Here is a 17471-nt window from a genome sequence, read left to right as displayed (position 1 = left end):
GATAGTTCATTAAAATTAGCAAGCATCCATCTGTAAAGCTTATTAACTCAGATATTCCCTGTGTCAGATTTATAAAAAGATGATGACAAACTTGCGTAACTGACAGCTTGACTGACCTTAGCCAGCTGGTGTATGATCATAGGGATTAGTCCAGCATCTATTACAGCTTGAACTTGTTGCTGGTTTCCTGCTGTGATATTGGAAAGGAACCAAACTGCTTCCTACAATCAGACAAAATGAGAAACCACCTTTCTTTAGAAATAATTTAAGTCTTTATACATGGCTAAAAAGCATTACATATGAATTGCAATGACACAAAAATAAAACATTAAATAAGTCGAGCAATTCTTCATCCATCTGTTCCACCATGTGTTCCTTGTCTGAGAAACACTTATTCCCTGAAAAAAATCAGGGCTGGTCTTCACTACAGGGACATCGATGACACTGCAATCGATGCAGCTGGGGTAGATTTAACAGGTCTAGTGAAGACCCACTAAATTGACAGCAGAGCGCTCTCTGGTCGACCCCATTACTCCACCGCTCTGAGAAGAGTAAGGGAAGTTGACCGGAGCGCGTCTCCCATCGATGCAGTGCAGTGAAGACACCGGGTAAATCGACCTACGCTACGCTGACTCCAGCTATGTTATGACTTAGGTCCCAGTAGTGAAGACAAGCCCTCAGAGGCATTCAGTGAGCTCTAGAGTAAATTTGGCTTCTGTGACTGCATTTTCAATCTGGCAAACTATATAGGCCAGGGGTTCTCAAACTGGGGGTGGGGACCCCTCAGGGGGTCGCAAGGTTATTATGCAGTGGGTCACGAGCTGTCAGCCTCCACGCCAAACCCCGCTTTGCCTCCAGCATTTATAATGGTGTTAAACATACAAAAAAATGTTTTTAATTTATAAGGGGGGAGGGTCGCACGCAGAGGTTTGAAAATGAAATAACCAATATTTAGTCAGTGGCAGTCTTCTGCACTGACACAAAAAAACCTGGGTTCAGTTCCTATTTCCATTGTCCTCTTGGACCATGGAGTGGTGTTGGTGCAATTCATTGACAGCCCCCCTCGCTGGGCAGACAGGTAATCCTCATATTGCTCAGTTATCTCTTCCAGGTGATTCAGCAGCGGAACAAAGTCTCAAGGAAATCACACAGTTCTTGGTTAAAAGAAAAGGGCTATATGGGAAGAGTTCCCAAGAACTCCAATAGCAGATTCAGAGAACACTACTAGACGGGCCTTTTGTAAAAGGAAAAATAACTCAAAGCTCAAAATAATGAGCTCATATGGTTCCTTCCTAGGAGCAGCTGTATCCTGAGCCTCACTCTCTTCCGGGTTACTAGCTGCCAAATGTAGACTGTTGGGGTTTTTTTTTAAGCAGGGGGTTAAGGCCACCTTTAAATAAAGCCAGAAATAAACCCCACTCCCTGTCATGACATCTAAGAAGCTCCTGGGGTTCCTTCCTGGGAGCAGCAAGAAGTAGGTAGGATACAGCCCAGTAACTGCAGCTATATGTCAGAGAGAACTCCTTCAGGGCTCCTAGCAATTGGCAGGGGCTAGAGGGAGCAGAAGGGCAGTCACCAGGGGAGCTCCCCTGCAGATAACACAGGGGAGGGAGTAAGTGTATGTATCATGAAAGATAGGAAGCTTTTTCTCCATTCACCTGTCTTTTTGGTGGAGGGGGAATCAGAGCGGGGTTAGACAGGGCTTACTGAGCACAAACCGCCCCACCCACACCTAAACAAACATAAGTAACCATAACAGAGGAAAGGCTCTGATTACTTCCTCCCATTAACTCCCAAACTTCTCCACTTCCTGCACACACAACAGGGAAGCTCACTGACATAAAGCTGGAACGAGAGAGGAAAGGAAGCATAGGCTGTCTTTCCCCTTCTCTTCAAAGCAGAGGAATCCATGTCTGCCTGAAAACACCAAAGGCAGTGACAGAAAAAGGGAAGCTGGGCAGAAGGCCACAGGTCTGCTCTCCTCCGGGTGAAAAGAACAGGAGTACTTGTGGCACCTTAGACACTAACAAATTTATTTGAGCATAAGCTTTCGTGAGCTACAGCTCACTTCATCAGATGCATTCAGTGGAAAATACAGTGGGGAGATTTATATACACAGAGAACATGAAAAAATGGGTGTTATCATACACGCTGTAAGGAGAGTGATCACTTAAGATGAGCTAATACAGCGGGGGGGGGCGCGGGGGGAGGAACCTTTTGTAGTGATAATCAAGGTGGGCCATTTCCAGCAGTTGACAAGAACGTCTGAGGAACAGTGGGGGTGGTGCTTCACACTAGCTGGAGTGAGCTTGCCTGTCTCAGAGGGAGGGAATGGGATTTCAGAACCCCAGTGATCGTTCCCATAAAGAAGGTAGTTTGCATACTGAGTAACCTCAAACAAGCAGTTTGATCGGCAGGGAACTAACTGCTCCCATCCTAGCAGAGGCACTTTCTCCATTCCCCATGAGGACTATTTAAGCCAAAGGTGGGCAAACTACAGTCCGTGGGCCACATCCGGCCCGCGGGACCCTCCTGTCTGGCCCCTGAGCTCCTGGCCTGGGAGCCTAGCCCCCGGCCCCTCCCCCACTGTCCCCCCCCCCCCCCCCCCCCCGCCTCAGCATGCTGCCAGTGTAGTGTATTAAACTGCTCTGCTTAGGAATGTGCTACTGGTAGCAGTTACAGAGAGCAATTTACTACACTACACTGGCACAATGCTCTGGGCGGCACAGCTGTAGCGCTGCCAGCCACCAGTGCTCTGTGCTGCGCAGTAAGGGGGAAGGGGGGGTTAGATAGAGGGCAGGGGAGTTTGGGGTGGTGGTCAGGGAGCAGGGGTGTGAATGGGGTCGGGACAGTCAGAGGGCAGGGAACGGGGGGGGGGGGGGGGAGTCAGGAAGGAGGGGGGGTAGGATGGGGCGGTGGGGGGCAGGGGTTCTGGGGGCGGTCAGGAGACAGGGAGCGGGGGTGTGTGTGAATGGGGCAGGGATCCTGGGGGGGCTGTCAGGGAATGGGGGGGGAGGTTGGATGGGGCAGGAGTCCTGGGGCAAGTGGGGGAGGAGATGAGAAGCAAGGGCGGGGCAGATAGGGGGTGGGGGCACAGCCTCCCCTAACTGGCCCTCCATACAATTTCCGAAACCTGATGTGGTCAGGCCAAAAAGTTTGCCCGCTCCTGATTTAAGCAATATGGAGAAGTTTCAATGGTTTGGTCGGCATTAGTGGTCAACATTTAGGGTTCCCTCTGCTCTACACATCCTGCAGTGGAAGCTGGTAGGATGCCAGTTGCTGTCAGAAGCCTTAGAATGCCCCTCAGATGCCACAGTCGAGGGTATGATTTATTCCTGGTATAAAAATGGGGCTTCTAGAAAGCATTTAGCTCTCTTCTCCCTTTAAAAAAAAAAAATCCCTCTACCTCCGTCTCCTCCCCCACAAAAAAGGAAAACCCCATATTCCCTTTAAAATGACACTTATGTTGGGCAATTACTAAGAATGGCCTTCCCTTTCTTCAGATGAGGCTCAGGAAACCATCTTAGCAGAACTAACAGATATGCTACTTATAAACGGTAACTGTCTTGAAATTGCCAAAATTAAGCATAGGTAAAAACTTTCCAGAGGGCCAAAACTGGGAAGGTGGCAGAGCAAATATTATAGTGCTGGATGAGTGATACGCTAGTAATTATAATATTTTGAAGGGCACATTTGTTTTTCCTGTGGGCTCAACTGAAAGTGATAATACTTATTTATGAATATTAACTGCAATGCAGGTGGCTCACAATTCTCATATAGTGATACGAAGTACTGTATTTCAATGCTAAGATTACACTTAGGATAGGTATCTTTAGATCACAAGCTCCTTGAAACAGATAGGATGTACAATAGGGTACTGGAGCCACTGTGCGTGTCCCTGTACGCCTGTTACAGCCCTTGGGCCCTTACACTTGGGAGCAGTAGTTTCAGGTCACATGCTTGTTCCTAGCCATGTGCCATAGAGGAAATTGGATATAAGGCTTCCTGCCTCTTAAGCAGAAGAGCAAATAGGAGAGACCCAGCATCTCCCAAGGAGCTAGGAGATGCCTTTCCATTTGCCAGGCAGAAGGCCTGGGAGGGGGCCACAAACAGTGAGTAAGAGCACACAATGGGAAGCTTCTATTGAGGAGGGCTGTGAAGCTCTGGAGATAGCTTTTTATCTTCAGCCCTGTTGGGAAGTAAATCTGTTTTGGGTTGCTTTACATTTGCTTCTAAAGAAAGCCCTGAAAAAGGAACTAGATCTGTGCAACTGGTTTGAGTGGGTTTTAATTTTCCTCAGTTGTGGATCAGACCACCAGATCACACAGTCTTATAAAATCTGTGCACACCTCTGGCACTATATAAATAAGTCTGCCAGGAGTGAAAACTGAAGAAAAAAAAGTGTGTAGGTTTCAATATTGCTTTCGCTGTTGGTCTGAAGTAGAGGAGTTCCAACCACATCTCTTCTACAGGTACTCACCTTTGGTATTTATATGCTGTAAAATTTTACAGAAGTAACATTTTTATGTGAAAAGACAACATTTTACACTCTTATTAAAGTAGTCCCTTTAAGTGGGATTGCCAATCATATCTCCAAGAGAATAGTTTGTGGCCACTATGCAGATGTGGTTATTAATGGAAGGCTTTAAACTGTTTTAAACTATTCCCTAAAGTTAAAAAGAATAAAATAAATAAAAAGTAGCTGGAAATTCTGCTTGCCACGTGCTACAAAAGGAGAGATATTTTGTTTTGTTAACCTAAAAGGTGAACCTAGAAACAAACAAAAATGAAAATAAAACCAAAATATACCTTGTTTATCTTCTCTTTTGGATGCGTCAGAAGATTTGGGAAGTGAGAGAGAACATCACAGTTGAGAACAACTTGTGTTTGTTCATCAGTACCAGTTACTATGTTGCCAACTGCTCTCAGCGCTGCTGTCTACATTTGAAGAAAAAAAGTAATAAGTCATTACTGCATGCCTTATATTACCTGCGGTAAAACAAGGATCACTAAAAAAAACTATGACAGTGTCCTTTTAAACCAGTCATTTCCCGAAATATAATTTAGCATTGTATCTTCAAAACCATGCTCAGCAATATGCTGCGTGTGTGCATGGTGGAGTTCTTGCACTACCTCTCCGCAAAGTGAAAAAGCAGAATACAAATATTTTCTTGAGTGAAAAAGTCAAGGAGAGTGCAAGATTACAAAGTTATTGAAAGATTAAGGAACTTAAAACTGAAAGAGAAGGTGACTGAGAAGACCAATTAATTCAGAGGTCTGATCTGAGTTACATTCAATGTTCCCATGCTTTTTCTGTATCTCCCCAGACAGCTATTCAACTCAGAACTCCCCATTTTTCCCCTTCCTACTAAGTACTGACTCTCAAATTGCTCTCAGTAGGGTCTAGCTCTTTATTCATTAGTCAAGTAATTAATGTTTTACAACTGACAACATATTAAAAATATTCATTTTTTTTTTTTGAGCTGGCTAAACTAGATTGGTTTCCCTACCTTCTACATGGCAATACCAATTCTCCTTACTAAAGAGGATTATAGCATCTGAGTTTATTTTGGCACTCAGAGGTCCCAAAATAACCATACTTATCTCCAGGATTAAGTATCAGCATATACATCACCCACTCTTCTTCCTATACCCAAAGTATTGCATGCACCAAATAACAGAGGATTAAAATTCAGGAAAACTTGAAGGTTTTCGCCCTTGCTAGAACAATGGCTACAAACAGTCTCAAAGTTAAATAGACTGGAAAAAGATGACCCTTTAGGTAATCTATTTCTGATGCCCTACTAAATGATCTATCAAACCTTTGTAGATTAGAGTGAAGTGTAGGGATTGTTCATTATATATTCTTTATGGTAAGTTAATGTATGAATACTATGTGTCATATCATATATACCTAACATGTTCAAGTTTTACTTTTATTTTCCTAAGTTCTCATCAACTTGAAGTTTTTTCTACCATAGAACATTTATAAGACTTAATGATGTGGCTATCTGAAGATCTGCTTTGTTATAATTTAATATTTTTAATAATTTAAAAAAAAATTAAAAAGATGTCTGGGATTTGAAAGCTCAAAAGAAGAATCAACAAAAGTACGAGAGCAGGAGAACTGATAAGGAGCCAAGAGTCTCAGGACATCATTGAACAAAACAGACTGAAAATTTAGGGATAAGGCAAGAGTAAAAAAAGATTAGACTGGAGAAAAATGCATTACAGATTATAGAAGACAAAACATAAAAACACTGATTGAGTAAAAAATATTTTGGTACCACAAGTCTCACTATACTTTTAAAAAGGAATGTGAAGTTGACAACCACTCAATGGAAGACACTTTAATGGGTATCATTCTTGCACAACTTGTACTCATTTTTACACACAAGGGTCACACCAAGAGACTGTACATATACCTTCAACAGAAGGCTATGGAAATTATATTAAAAATATCTACATATTAGAAAAGAATTTAATCTGAAGAGTTTCCTATAACTAAACTAGGGCTTGACAGACCTTTCAACAAGACCATAGTGACCTGCACAGACCTATATCTATACCAAAAACCTTGGATTAATGTATCAGGGCCCAATCCCCCAACATCACTTCTCACCCTCACTACATCCCCAGTTCACTACTTACCATCACCTCCTCCCACTTTAGGTTTGTGTAGTGTAGACATGGCAATTTGCATTAGCTAGCAGGGGTTGACCTTAGGAGAGGAAGCCTTGGACTGACCCCCACCAATAAACACATTAAAATACAAGTTTCCCCATCTACACAAGGATAGTAACACATTTCAAAAACATACCTTTTTTTCCTAGTAGGGACACTGCCTTTGGGATCCTTTTTTAAATCTAATTAACTAACATGATTGTAAATGCTAGTCTCACCACTCAAACTTTTTTTTCCCCAGGACACATAACTTACTAAAACTATTATTCAGTGCCATCAAGAAAACAAAAAACAGACTTACTTGAACTTTAACCTCCTGATGGCTCAGAAGGGGAACTAGAAAAGGTACAACGCCTGAATCAATGACCATCTGTATCTGTTCATTACCACCATCTGTTAGGTAGGACAAAGCCCAAACAGTGTCCACAAGAATCTGCAGGAAGCAGAAAAGAACAGACAGCTTACACACTGAGTGCAAGACTGCATCTGAATTGTGTGATCAACACTCCACAAGTCTTTTTTTTAAAAAAGCATGCAATTTAGCAATAGGGAGAGCTCAGAAATGCTACCAGGAGAAACAAACAGTTAGCTAGAATGTTATGATGGCAACTACAATGGTGAAATAGATGCTCATTTGTTCCATCAACAGTTCAAATGTGTCACATGTTTTCTTCACAAACTTTGAGGGGGGGAGGTTAATTAAAAAAACCAAAACACTTTTTGGGGTACAGTTGGGCCTGGTCAGTATTTCAATGGAAGACAATCAAGGAAAACCTAGGTGATGAAATAGCCGTAGTGATTCTGCAGGTGGATCTCTCTTCCCTTGAGACAGTACTGAACCAATCCCAGCACTTTCCGAGGATGACTGCTGGAGTTACTATCTGTTGATTAAGACAGAAGTTGCCTTATGGTCATATTAAGAGAGACCATGTGTTGGTTTTAAGAGTTGAGCACTGAGGCCAGAGGACTAGTCTAATTCCGATCTAAAATTCTCACTGCAATTTTAGTTAGAAGAGGTCTTATTCACCTCCTGTTCTAAACTGTTGTGCAATGTTACTTGGTGCTTTTAAACAGCTGCAGCAGTCTATTTGAGACTGCTACACTGCAGTAATAAGTGAATTTAGTAAACATTTAGTAATAAGTGAATTTAATCCTAATTGTGAAGGATGCACGAATATAGGTACACATATTAATACACTGGGTTTATTCTGGATAAAAGATTATTTATATTATAGATGGAGCTCGTAGTGACCCCTATTATTTAGGGTGCCTAATACTTTCCATTAAAGAGATTCTTGCAACCTTTTGTTTTTGAGAAGCTCTCTCCTCTCCAGTGCTTGCCGAAGACCTTTGAAATTTGGCTGAGAAATCTTACAGAACTAGAGAAGTTTTTTCTTTGCCCCCTGAATTTCTGTTTAGGTTTGGTTGAGTTATAAACTGTGAAGTCGCAATATCCCATCTCTCACTTGTGTTCCATGCAAATGTTGACAACATGCTAAAACATTAACTGAACACGAACATTCAAAAGAGCCAGACCCATTGTCAAAACAGCGGCAGCACCTACACATCACTGTGCTAGGGACTGCTGAACCACCTCCCAGACTCAACACATAGCCCTAATGTCCCCTTTCTCCTACCCTCCACCAGGGGCACGAAAAGGGGTAAGAAACTGGAGCTATCCCAAGCCCGGGGCGGGAAGAGAGCCACACTTCCTCCTAAGACCCAGCACATTGCCCCAGCAGCCCATTCCTCCCTTTGGCATAGCAGTTGTGTCCTGTGGCTAGGTAATGTAGTTATTTCTGGAGCTCAAGTGTGTGTTGCAGTGCTGAAGGTTTGGTATTCAAATCCTAAAGAGTATGAATGATGGATTGTTTCAGTTGCACAACAGAATTTACCTCTTTGCTTTTTAAAAAGTAGGTTTTTGTAGACAATTTCCTAGGTTAAGTTATTTAGATTGCAAAGTCAAGCACTCAAAAGTTAGGAAATTTAGGCCAGATTTATGCCGCCCTTGCAAATTTAATTCTGCCTCTTTCTGCATATCTTATGATACAGTCTAATTAAATGACCATAACTGTATTTCACATCGGACTTGTGCTCCGTACATTTCATAAACTGGACACTCAAGAGGCAGAATTAAGGGAGCACAGGCAAACGTAAATCTGGCATCTCACAAATTTCAAGTGTTTGACTTTGCAACCTACACAGTTAACTTCTGTGTACATAGTTACTATGTAAAGGGTAAAAAGGTTCTAAATTTCAGAAATAATGTTTGTGCTTCCCCTTTTACTCTCCTGTTGACCGGAATCTATCATTATGAAAATTCTGACAGTAGTGTGTTTACTTAATTATACTCATGTTAACATACAAAACAAGTTTACCATTTAAATACAATCCATAAACATTTTTGTCTCTAGAGAAACAAAGAAAAAATATCCAAATACTCAAAATTTTAAGGTATTTGTCTTGTTTTTACTTACGTTTATATCTGTATGGTATATAAGAACACACAATGCTGGCAAAATCTGAAAAAAATAAACTATCAATAATTAAAGTGGCACCTGTCCATCACAAAGTAACATCAGCTGTGTAAAAGCAAGTTACAATAGGACATGTAGAACAGTATGGATTTATTCATGTATTATACACCTATGTTTCCTAACAAATGGCATTCACTCAAACGTCATAAAAAAATTAAATATTTTGCAGGAATTTTGTACAAATGCAAAATAAAGTTGCAGCAGTGCTATACTTTAAAGGAGAGTGAGAGAGAAGAGAACATTTTCAGGGAAAACAAGCAAACTTAATGGGAAGTTACTAGGATCAAGATAAAATGGGGTTTTTTTACATGCATTTGTGCAGAGCCAGAGCAAAGTCACTCTTACAACAATACATAAAACTCTTGTTTGGTAAATTCTCACTTTTAAACCAAAGTATTCTGCTTGTACTGTCTCTCAATTCTGAAGTTCCATCGTATTTCATTTTGCACTAAAATGATACTTCAAACTGCTTCAAAGACTATAGACATCAAAATATATTTGTAAACAAAGTAGAGCTTTAAATAGGTTGGTAGTATGATCCACAGTAAAACAGCATCCCTCTTTTTACAATTGGCAGAAACTGTCTTCAAGTCTGCATCCCCCGCCCCACATATATCTGGGTAGTCAAGTATTTTCAGGTGCTTCCGTTTTAAAATGGGGACATATCACTGACACTATATATTTTTGATAAGTACTCAAAACTTAAATATATATTAAAATGACACATCCACTTACTAATTTACTTACATTTCACATAATTAGAAGTAATTTCATTTGAATAGCTATTTGTATGTACAGAACCATGTTTGTAGTAGTCTCTTGTTTGGTGGAAGTATGAAACTGCAAATTAAACTAACTCTGCAAGTTAACACTTTCTACAGTCTTCACTTTTTAACAGTCTATTTCAACATATTTTCCAAAGACTAATTAGTGAGTATTCACCCTCTCAAATGGTATAATTAGCTTAGTTATAACCTCCAATTAGATTACATAAATAGACCACTTTGATACTTCTATTAATTGGTAATTAATACCAGGCAGTATCATAAAATATGCATTACTCTGTAGCACATACAGCAGCATAAAAAAAATTGTCCTGTAGCCCAAAGATAAGGTTTAAAAATCAGTCCTATCGTAATTATTTACCTCCTGAACTGTCTCCATAGGCGGTGGAGGGTCCTTATTCCTGCAGAGATTTACAATGACCCATGTGACGTTCCGAAGGAAGGTGATGGGAATGGAGGGATTGATGAAGGACAGAAGAGGTTTGACAACTCCCAGTGATATGACATAATCTCTACACTGAGGACCATCACCTACAGAAATGAAAATTGTTTTAAAAAAAATTACATTAAAGATGGAAAACCTTGAAATGTATGCAATGACTTATGTTGGGATACTGATATTCTATGTTTCCTCACCAGAAGTTTAGTACCAAAAGCCGTTGTTTAATACAAATATTTTAGGAGGCATAAAATTGATATTAAAATTTCTTAGGGCAAATGAAGTCACTAACTCTCCAAACTTAATAATTAGTATATACATATGGATTCTTGCCATGTGGAAAATTATATGAAACCAGAGAATACAGAGGAAACATAGTCTCATATGGTAATGCCAATGTTCAAAAGTCAGAATCTAAAATTCTTATGTGTCCCCTGATTTAATTTCAAGTACCTCTGAAAATACAGTTAACACTTACCTATAATATTTCCAAGAGCCCAAACAGCTTGCTCACAAACATTCTGATGTGGTGAGTGAAGCAGTCTCAAAAAGAGGGGTACTGCATCTATAGAATGAAAAGATTCGGCTCTGTTAGTGGAACACAAGAAACCGTACACATTATTTTAGTCTATTACTATTAAACATTTATATAATTCCATAACTTTGCCTGACATTAAGACCTCACAATTTAAGTTAGCACTATACATAAATTCTCAAAAATGTTTCTTTTCAGAAAATAACCAAATGTTACACAATGATCCCTGCACCTAAACTCCCCTCCCCTCCCAAAAGGTGGGAGTCAATACATTTAAACAAAATTTTAAGTTAAAGGTACAAAGTCCAGCATCCTGGAAATTGGATCTTCTATTTACCCACAAACCAGGTGCATAACCAGAGCACAAACATAAGCATCCCATGCTGCCTTGACAATGTGCTTCAAAAACCATGACCTGGAAAAACCACCTCTTTAAGAATTCATATTGGTACTATTCCCCCTGAGGCATCCACTTCGCCTCACACAACCCATTCCTTGAAAGCATGAGGAGTCTCAATGGAAAACTTTTAATTTGCACACTATCATACTTTATCATGTAGTCCCATCAGGCAAACTAAAACTGATTAATAAGCTGGTGAATGAGTTAGTATTTTCTCTTGTGAGTGCTGTAAACATTAAAATAATAAAAGCTAAGAAAATTAAAGTGAGTTTTTAAATAGAAAATTTGCAATATACATTTTTTTAAAATTTTTATTATTAGTGAACACAACAATTATTTTATTATTGATAATTTAACATGAGGTAGTAGTAAACCAAAAAATTTGAACAGCTTAATGAACAAAATCTATGGAAAAATTCCATGTAGTTAAGACGAACTGCAAATGAATTTGTTAAAGTTGCCTCAAGATTAGTAACAGTGCTCAACAGATATGAGGGACATCTAACACACTGACACCTAAAAACTTCACTTCCCTAGGGTGCTGTGACATTCAGTCCTACCTGGATCACCGGGTCCTACTTTTAATGGAATATTCTTGCCTGCCTTTCTTTACAATCAATGGCTCAATGAAAGAACTCTGCTGGAACACGGAGCCAGCATGTCTGGACTGGGGAGGATCAAGTAAGTGTTTTTTCTTTTGATAGCACAACTTTTGTGTTTTTAGAAGTGGGATGAAATGTTTCACATCTGCCCTCCAACAGAAAGTGAATTTTTGCAAAAATCTGTTTAAGTAATTAAAGAACAAAATTAGAGGGTTTTTTGTTGTTTCTTCCACAAAAAAGTGTAAAGTTTAACTATACTTTATTTTCAATAGAGCTGGAGCAAAAATAGCTGAAGTTTGACACCCGGAATGGAAATAACTCTAAGGTCTACAGACATTACTAGACTTGGAAAAAGACAATTGAAGAAGTAGTAACTGAAAAATCACTGAGCACACACAGTTGGCATCTAAGTCTTGCCCTTTTTGTAAAATCACTGTATATACTCTGTCTAGCCTGACAGCAAACAGCCTGTTGGGATAATTTGCATGAGAACTATCTCACTGAATAGTATCAAAATCCTTGAAAAAGCTGTTTTAGCATTGAGACATGAGAAAAACTGCAGGTGCAATCCTGGGATTTTATGGTTTCTCTGCAATTTTGACAACACTGCAAATTCTAAACTTGCATTTCTCTTTTCCAAACTGAAGAGTCCCTGTTTTTTTAATCTCTCCTTACATGGAAGCTATTCCATACCCCTTAATCATTTTTGTTGCCCATCTCTGTGCCTGTTCCAGTTCTAATATATATCTTTTTTGAGATAGAGAGACCAGCACTCAAGCAGTATTCAAGGTGTGGGTGTACCATAGATTTATATACTGGCATTATATATTCCATTTTATCTATTCCTTTCCTAATGGTTCTTAACATTGTTAGCTTTTTTTGACTGCTGCTATACATGGAGCAGATGTTCCAGAGAACTAACCCAATGACTCTAAAATCTCTTTCTTGAGTTGTAACAGCTAATTTAGACCCCATTATTTTGTATGCATAGTTGAGATTATGTTTTTCAATGTGTACTACTTTGAATTTATCAGAACTGAATTTATCTGCCATTTTGTTGCCCAGTCACCCAGTTTTGTGAGATCCATTTGTAGCTCTTCAAAGTCAGCTTTATACTTCACTATCTTGACTATATTTGTATCATCTGCAAACTTTGTATCGTCTGCCACATCACTGTTTACCCCTTTTCCAGATCATTTTTGAATATGTTGAACAGCACTGGTCCCAGTACAGATTCCTTACAGGGCACCACTCTCTCCATTGTGAAAACTGACCATTTATCCCTACCCTTTGTTTCTTATCCGTTAACCAGTTACTGATTCCTCTTATCCCATGACTGCTTACTTTGCTTAAGAGAAGTTCATGAGGGAGCTGGTCAAAGGCTTTTTAAAAGTCTAAGTACACTATATCCGCTGGCTCACCCGTGTCACATGTTTGTTGACCCTATCAAAGAAGTCTAATAGATTGGTGAGGCATGCCTTCCTTTTACAAAAGCAGTGCTGACTCTTCCCCAAATTGTGTTAATCTGTATGTCTGATAATTCTGTTCTTTACTATAGTTTCAACCAATTTGCCTGGTTCTGAAGTTAGGCTTACCAGCCTGTAATCACCAGGATTGCCTCTGGAGCCTTTTTAAAATATTGGTGTCACATCAGCTATTCTCCAGTCATTTGGTAACAGAGGTTGATTTAAATGATAGGTTACATACCCAGTTAGTAGTTCTGCAATTTCATATTTGAGTTCCTTCAGAACTCTGGGGTGAATACCATCTGGTCCTGGTGACTTATTACTGTTTAATTTATCTATTTGTTCCAAAACCTCCTTTATTGATACCTCAATCTGGGAGAGTACCTCAGATTTATCATCCAAAAGGAATGACTCAGGTGTGGTAATCTCCCTCACACCCTCTGCAATGAAGACCAATGCAAAGAATTCATTTAGCTTCTCTGCAACAACCTTGTCTTCCTTGAGTGATCCTTTAGCACCTTGATCATCCACTGCCTCCACTGATTGGCAGGCCTCCTGCTTCTGATGTACTTAAATTAGTTTGTCTTTTGCTAGTTGCTCTTCAAATTCTTTTTTTGCCTACCTAAATAAACTTTTACACTTGACTTGCCAGAGTTTATGTTCCTTTCCTTTTTTCTCTCATTAATTTAATATTAAAAATTGATCGAGGGATTTATGCAATGTACCTTTTGACTATGAAAAGCAGTTCCTAGTGGAAGGACAAGGGAAAGTTAAAAACACCTTTTCTTTGATACTCTGAATATATTTATTAACTTTAAAAAAAAAAAAAAAGACTCCTTGGACTTAATTCCTTTCTACATCTTGTCTGCCACAAGCCTGGCTGGCCTTTCAGCTGCAGCTTGTGGCTAAACCACCACTGTCTGCTGAAAATCTCTAATTATGAGACTAATATAGCTACCACCCTCTTACCCTCACCCCCCACCAAAATGCAAAGAAAGAAATGAACATGGCTGCTGAGACACAAGCTGCAGCTGAAAGGGTAGCTGGGCTCATGGGAGATAGGCAGGGAGGGGAAGCTTACAGTTACCATTTTTACCCCTTCATTCCCCCTTTTCCTCTGGAAGGTACAGGCCAAACTGCAGGAAAGTAATTCAAATCCTTCAGTTCCCATCCCCCTCAACCTCACATTCAGTCACATCTAGTCAGCTATTCCCTCCATATCTTTGCCCCATAAATAAATAAATTCTAGCTCAATTAATCTCTCCACACCAAATTCCCCCCACAAAATGTATTCTCCCACCAAGCAAATTAATGCATCTCTTCTCCTAAACAAAATTAATGCTGTCTTCCAAATTACATTGCATGCATTATCTGCCCCTCTAAAAATCAATAAAATCATCCCTGTTTTCACCTCTTTAAAATAATCAATTATTACAGGTCCCCATCTCTTTTTTTTGCCCCTTTTCTGGTGTTCTCTTCTGATTGCCAGCAGCCTTCAGCCTCCTAGCTCCTTCTGTACCTAGGCTAGAGCAAAATAAAAGCACAGCCTCTTTCCTTCTACAACAGCAGCAAGGCACCCTTTGTTCCCTCACTCCCCATCCCCCTTAAAAGAGCAGCAGCTCAGAGGCAGTTTTGCTTCTTATTCCCCCTCTCTTCCTGTGGAAACAGCAGAAGCTCCAGACATTGCACTTTTCATTCTCATTTTCTCTCCTGAAACTAAATATAGCTATTGACACCTGAGTCACTTTCCCTTCCCCTCGCATTAAAAGTACAGTAGACACCAGGACTGATGCTACCCTTGCATTTTCCCTGCCAGGTATTAGCTGAGCAGGAAATCCAACCAGATTTTGGGAGAGGACATGTTCCCCTCATGCCTCTCAGTGGTCAGGTACATGAAACCATTTATTAGGCTGTGTCATATGTACGGATTTCCTATTCTTATTACTCTGCTTAAATACACAACTTCATATATCACTGCTTATGACATAACACATAAGGATGTCATGATGAGCACAAGAATTCTAGATAATAGCAGCTTTAACATGAGCACAGGTTCAGTTTGAAATCTTCAACAATTACATTTCCTGACTAACTTCAACTGTGCAACCACGACACAGCTATCTGTATTTAAAAGCATTTTTAAAACTATAACATTTATAGCATCTTTTAAAGTAGGAATAATTATTTATTAAGCCTTCTAGTTCTAGTCCTGTGGAGAGTAACAGCACTCAATTTCAGGAAATATCTTTTAAGAGTGACAAAGAATTAACAGTTTCTGTGATGCTCATAAGATGACTCTTCAACCTTCCATACTCAGGCCTCAATTTCCTAATCACAGAATATCTGAGTTGGAAGGGACCTCAGGAGGTCATCTAGTCTAACTTCCTGCTCAAAGCAGGACCAATACCCAATTTTTGCCCCAGATCCCTAAATGGCCCCCTCAAGGATTGAACTCACAAGCAGGCCAATGCTCAAACCACTGAGCTATCCCTCCCCCCCCAGTAATACTAATCCTTGTTGGGAAATACCTTAAGGGTTACAAGCAAAAGCATGACTATTATTTCTAGCACCTTTCTACTAATTTCTTTTTCATGGTTTTAATATAAAATTCCAAATGGAAGACACTTTTCACCTTTACCCAGCAACATCCACATATCCCAAAAATGAGCAACTTTTAGCACTTACTTGACTGTACCACAGCTTGGGTCTGTGCAGAAGTGCCCGATGCTATGTTAGTCAGTGCCCACGCAGCTTCAAATTGTAATGAAGGACTGTAAAAAAACAAAACAAACAAACAAAATTAAGTCTAGCAGTAATTTGAAATGTGCTTGTTAGGCTATTATATGGTTGCCCTCTACTGCTATTAGCTGTGTGTGTGTGTATATATATATATATATATATATATAAAGTGCAGAATTTAACACTGTGCTTTGTAGTTAAAAAAAACCAAATGACTAGTCATTTCAGAAGTCTTGAGAAGTTTAAAGGAACAACAAAAAATCTACACAAGACTTTTTTAAATACTAGTAGTTGGGTTTTTTTGGGTGGGTCTAGTAAGCATCCAGAGGCCAGAAGGGGGGGGAAAAAAAGTATACTTCCCAAAGCCTCATCTACTACCTACCGCTGCTGAAAACAAGCCAATTGAGTCTGTCCTCCCCACCCCCCACAACTGAGGCACCTCCCCATATCTGACAGATCCACACACACTGCAGAGCCCACCACACACACAGCTGATACAAATACCCCTTCCCCTAAGCTTTGGGAGGGAGGAGAGACCAGCACTAGGTGATCTCTGTCCCCATCTGAGGCCTGGGGGGAAGGTAACATCACTGGGGGATCTTCACTGGGTGGGGAGTGGAAGGGCAGGAGCTGCTATTCCTCAGCCTGCTCCGACTTTGCATGCTCTAACCCCACGCATTCCAGTGAAGTGGAAGGGAGCACTAGTTGTTCCACATGCTATGGGACCAGCTGTTAATCACATGAAGCAGCTATGATTGGCCTGTGGAGCTGACAGAGGTCGGACAAGAGGGTGACAAGCATGCAGAAGTATGGGACTGTATTTGCCGTTTCCAAAACCTGCAGGCATTTGTCTTACATATCTTTAAGATCTGCAACACTCCTCCCCACCACACATGCTATACTTATTGTATTGATCACCATGTTTCTAGCCAGGGATTCCATCCCTGCCATGTCACTCCTTAATTAGTTGGAGAAGTCCATTATCTTTCCCCAAGGGATGAGTGTGCTGCCTCTGCAATTCTTGTAGCCCATGACAGGGCCCAGGGAGCAAATACCAGAAAAATAACCAAACTTCTTCAAATCCCTCCTGCCCTTGTTGAAATCACTACATAAATTCAGTCCAAAGTTATTAGGTTGGGGGGAGAGTTAGGCTCAAAAACAAGAGTTTGTACACAGTTAAAGTAGATACTGACAATACAGGGGAGAAAATTAACTGTCATGTAACATCTTAAATGATCATACAGACCATTTCAGGTTTTAACTTGCAACTGAAGTCTTTTAGGG

The 17471-nt window shown here is 40.2% G+C and overlaps 1 protein-coding gene across 1 annotated transcript in view; it reads right to left on the bottom strand.

Moving 5' to 3' along the window:
* Positions 1-17471, bottom strand: part of KPNA3 (karyopherin subunit alpha 3) — a 79616-nt gene that overhangs the window by 14725 nt on the left and 47420 nt on the right. The window contains exons 7-13 of the mRNA XM_048849573.2: positions 16134-16219; positions 10924-11010; positions 10368-10537; positions 9162-9206; positions 6986-7117; positions 4810-4938; positions 117-221 (exon numbers count right to left, since the gene is read on the bottom strand). Coding sequence (XP_048705530.2) covers positions 117-221; positions 4810-4938; positions 6986-7117; positions 9162-9206; positions 10368-10537; positions 10924-11010; positions 16134-16219 — 754 coding nt within the window. The remainder of the gene's footprint in view (positions 1-116; positions 222-4809; positions 4939-6985; positions 7118-9161; positions 9207-10367; positions 10538-10923; positions 11011-16133; positions 16220-17471) is intronic.

This window comes from Caretta caretta, chromosome 1 (genome assembly GCF_965140235.1).
Source record: "Caretta caretta isolate rCarCar2 chromosome 1, rCarCar1.hap1, whole genome shotgun sequence".
Classification (NCBI taxonomy): Eukaryota; Metazoa; Chordata; order Testudines; family Cheloniidae; genus Caretta; species Caretta caretta.
The sequence above is the reverse complement of the archived record's forward strand: the minus strand, read 5'-3'. Positions and strand labels throughout refer to the sequence as shown.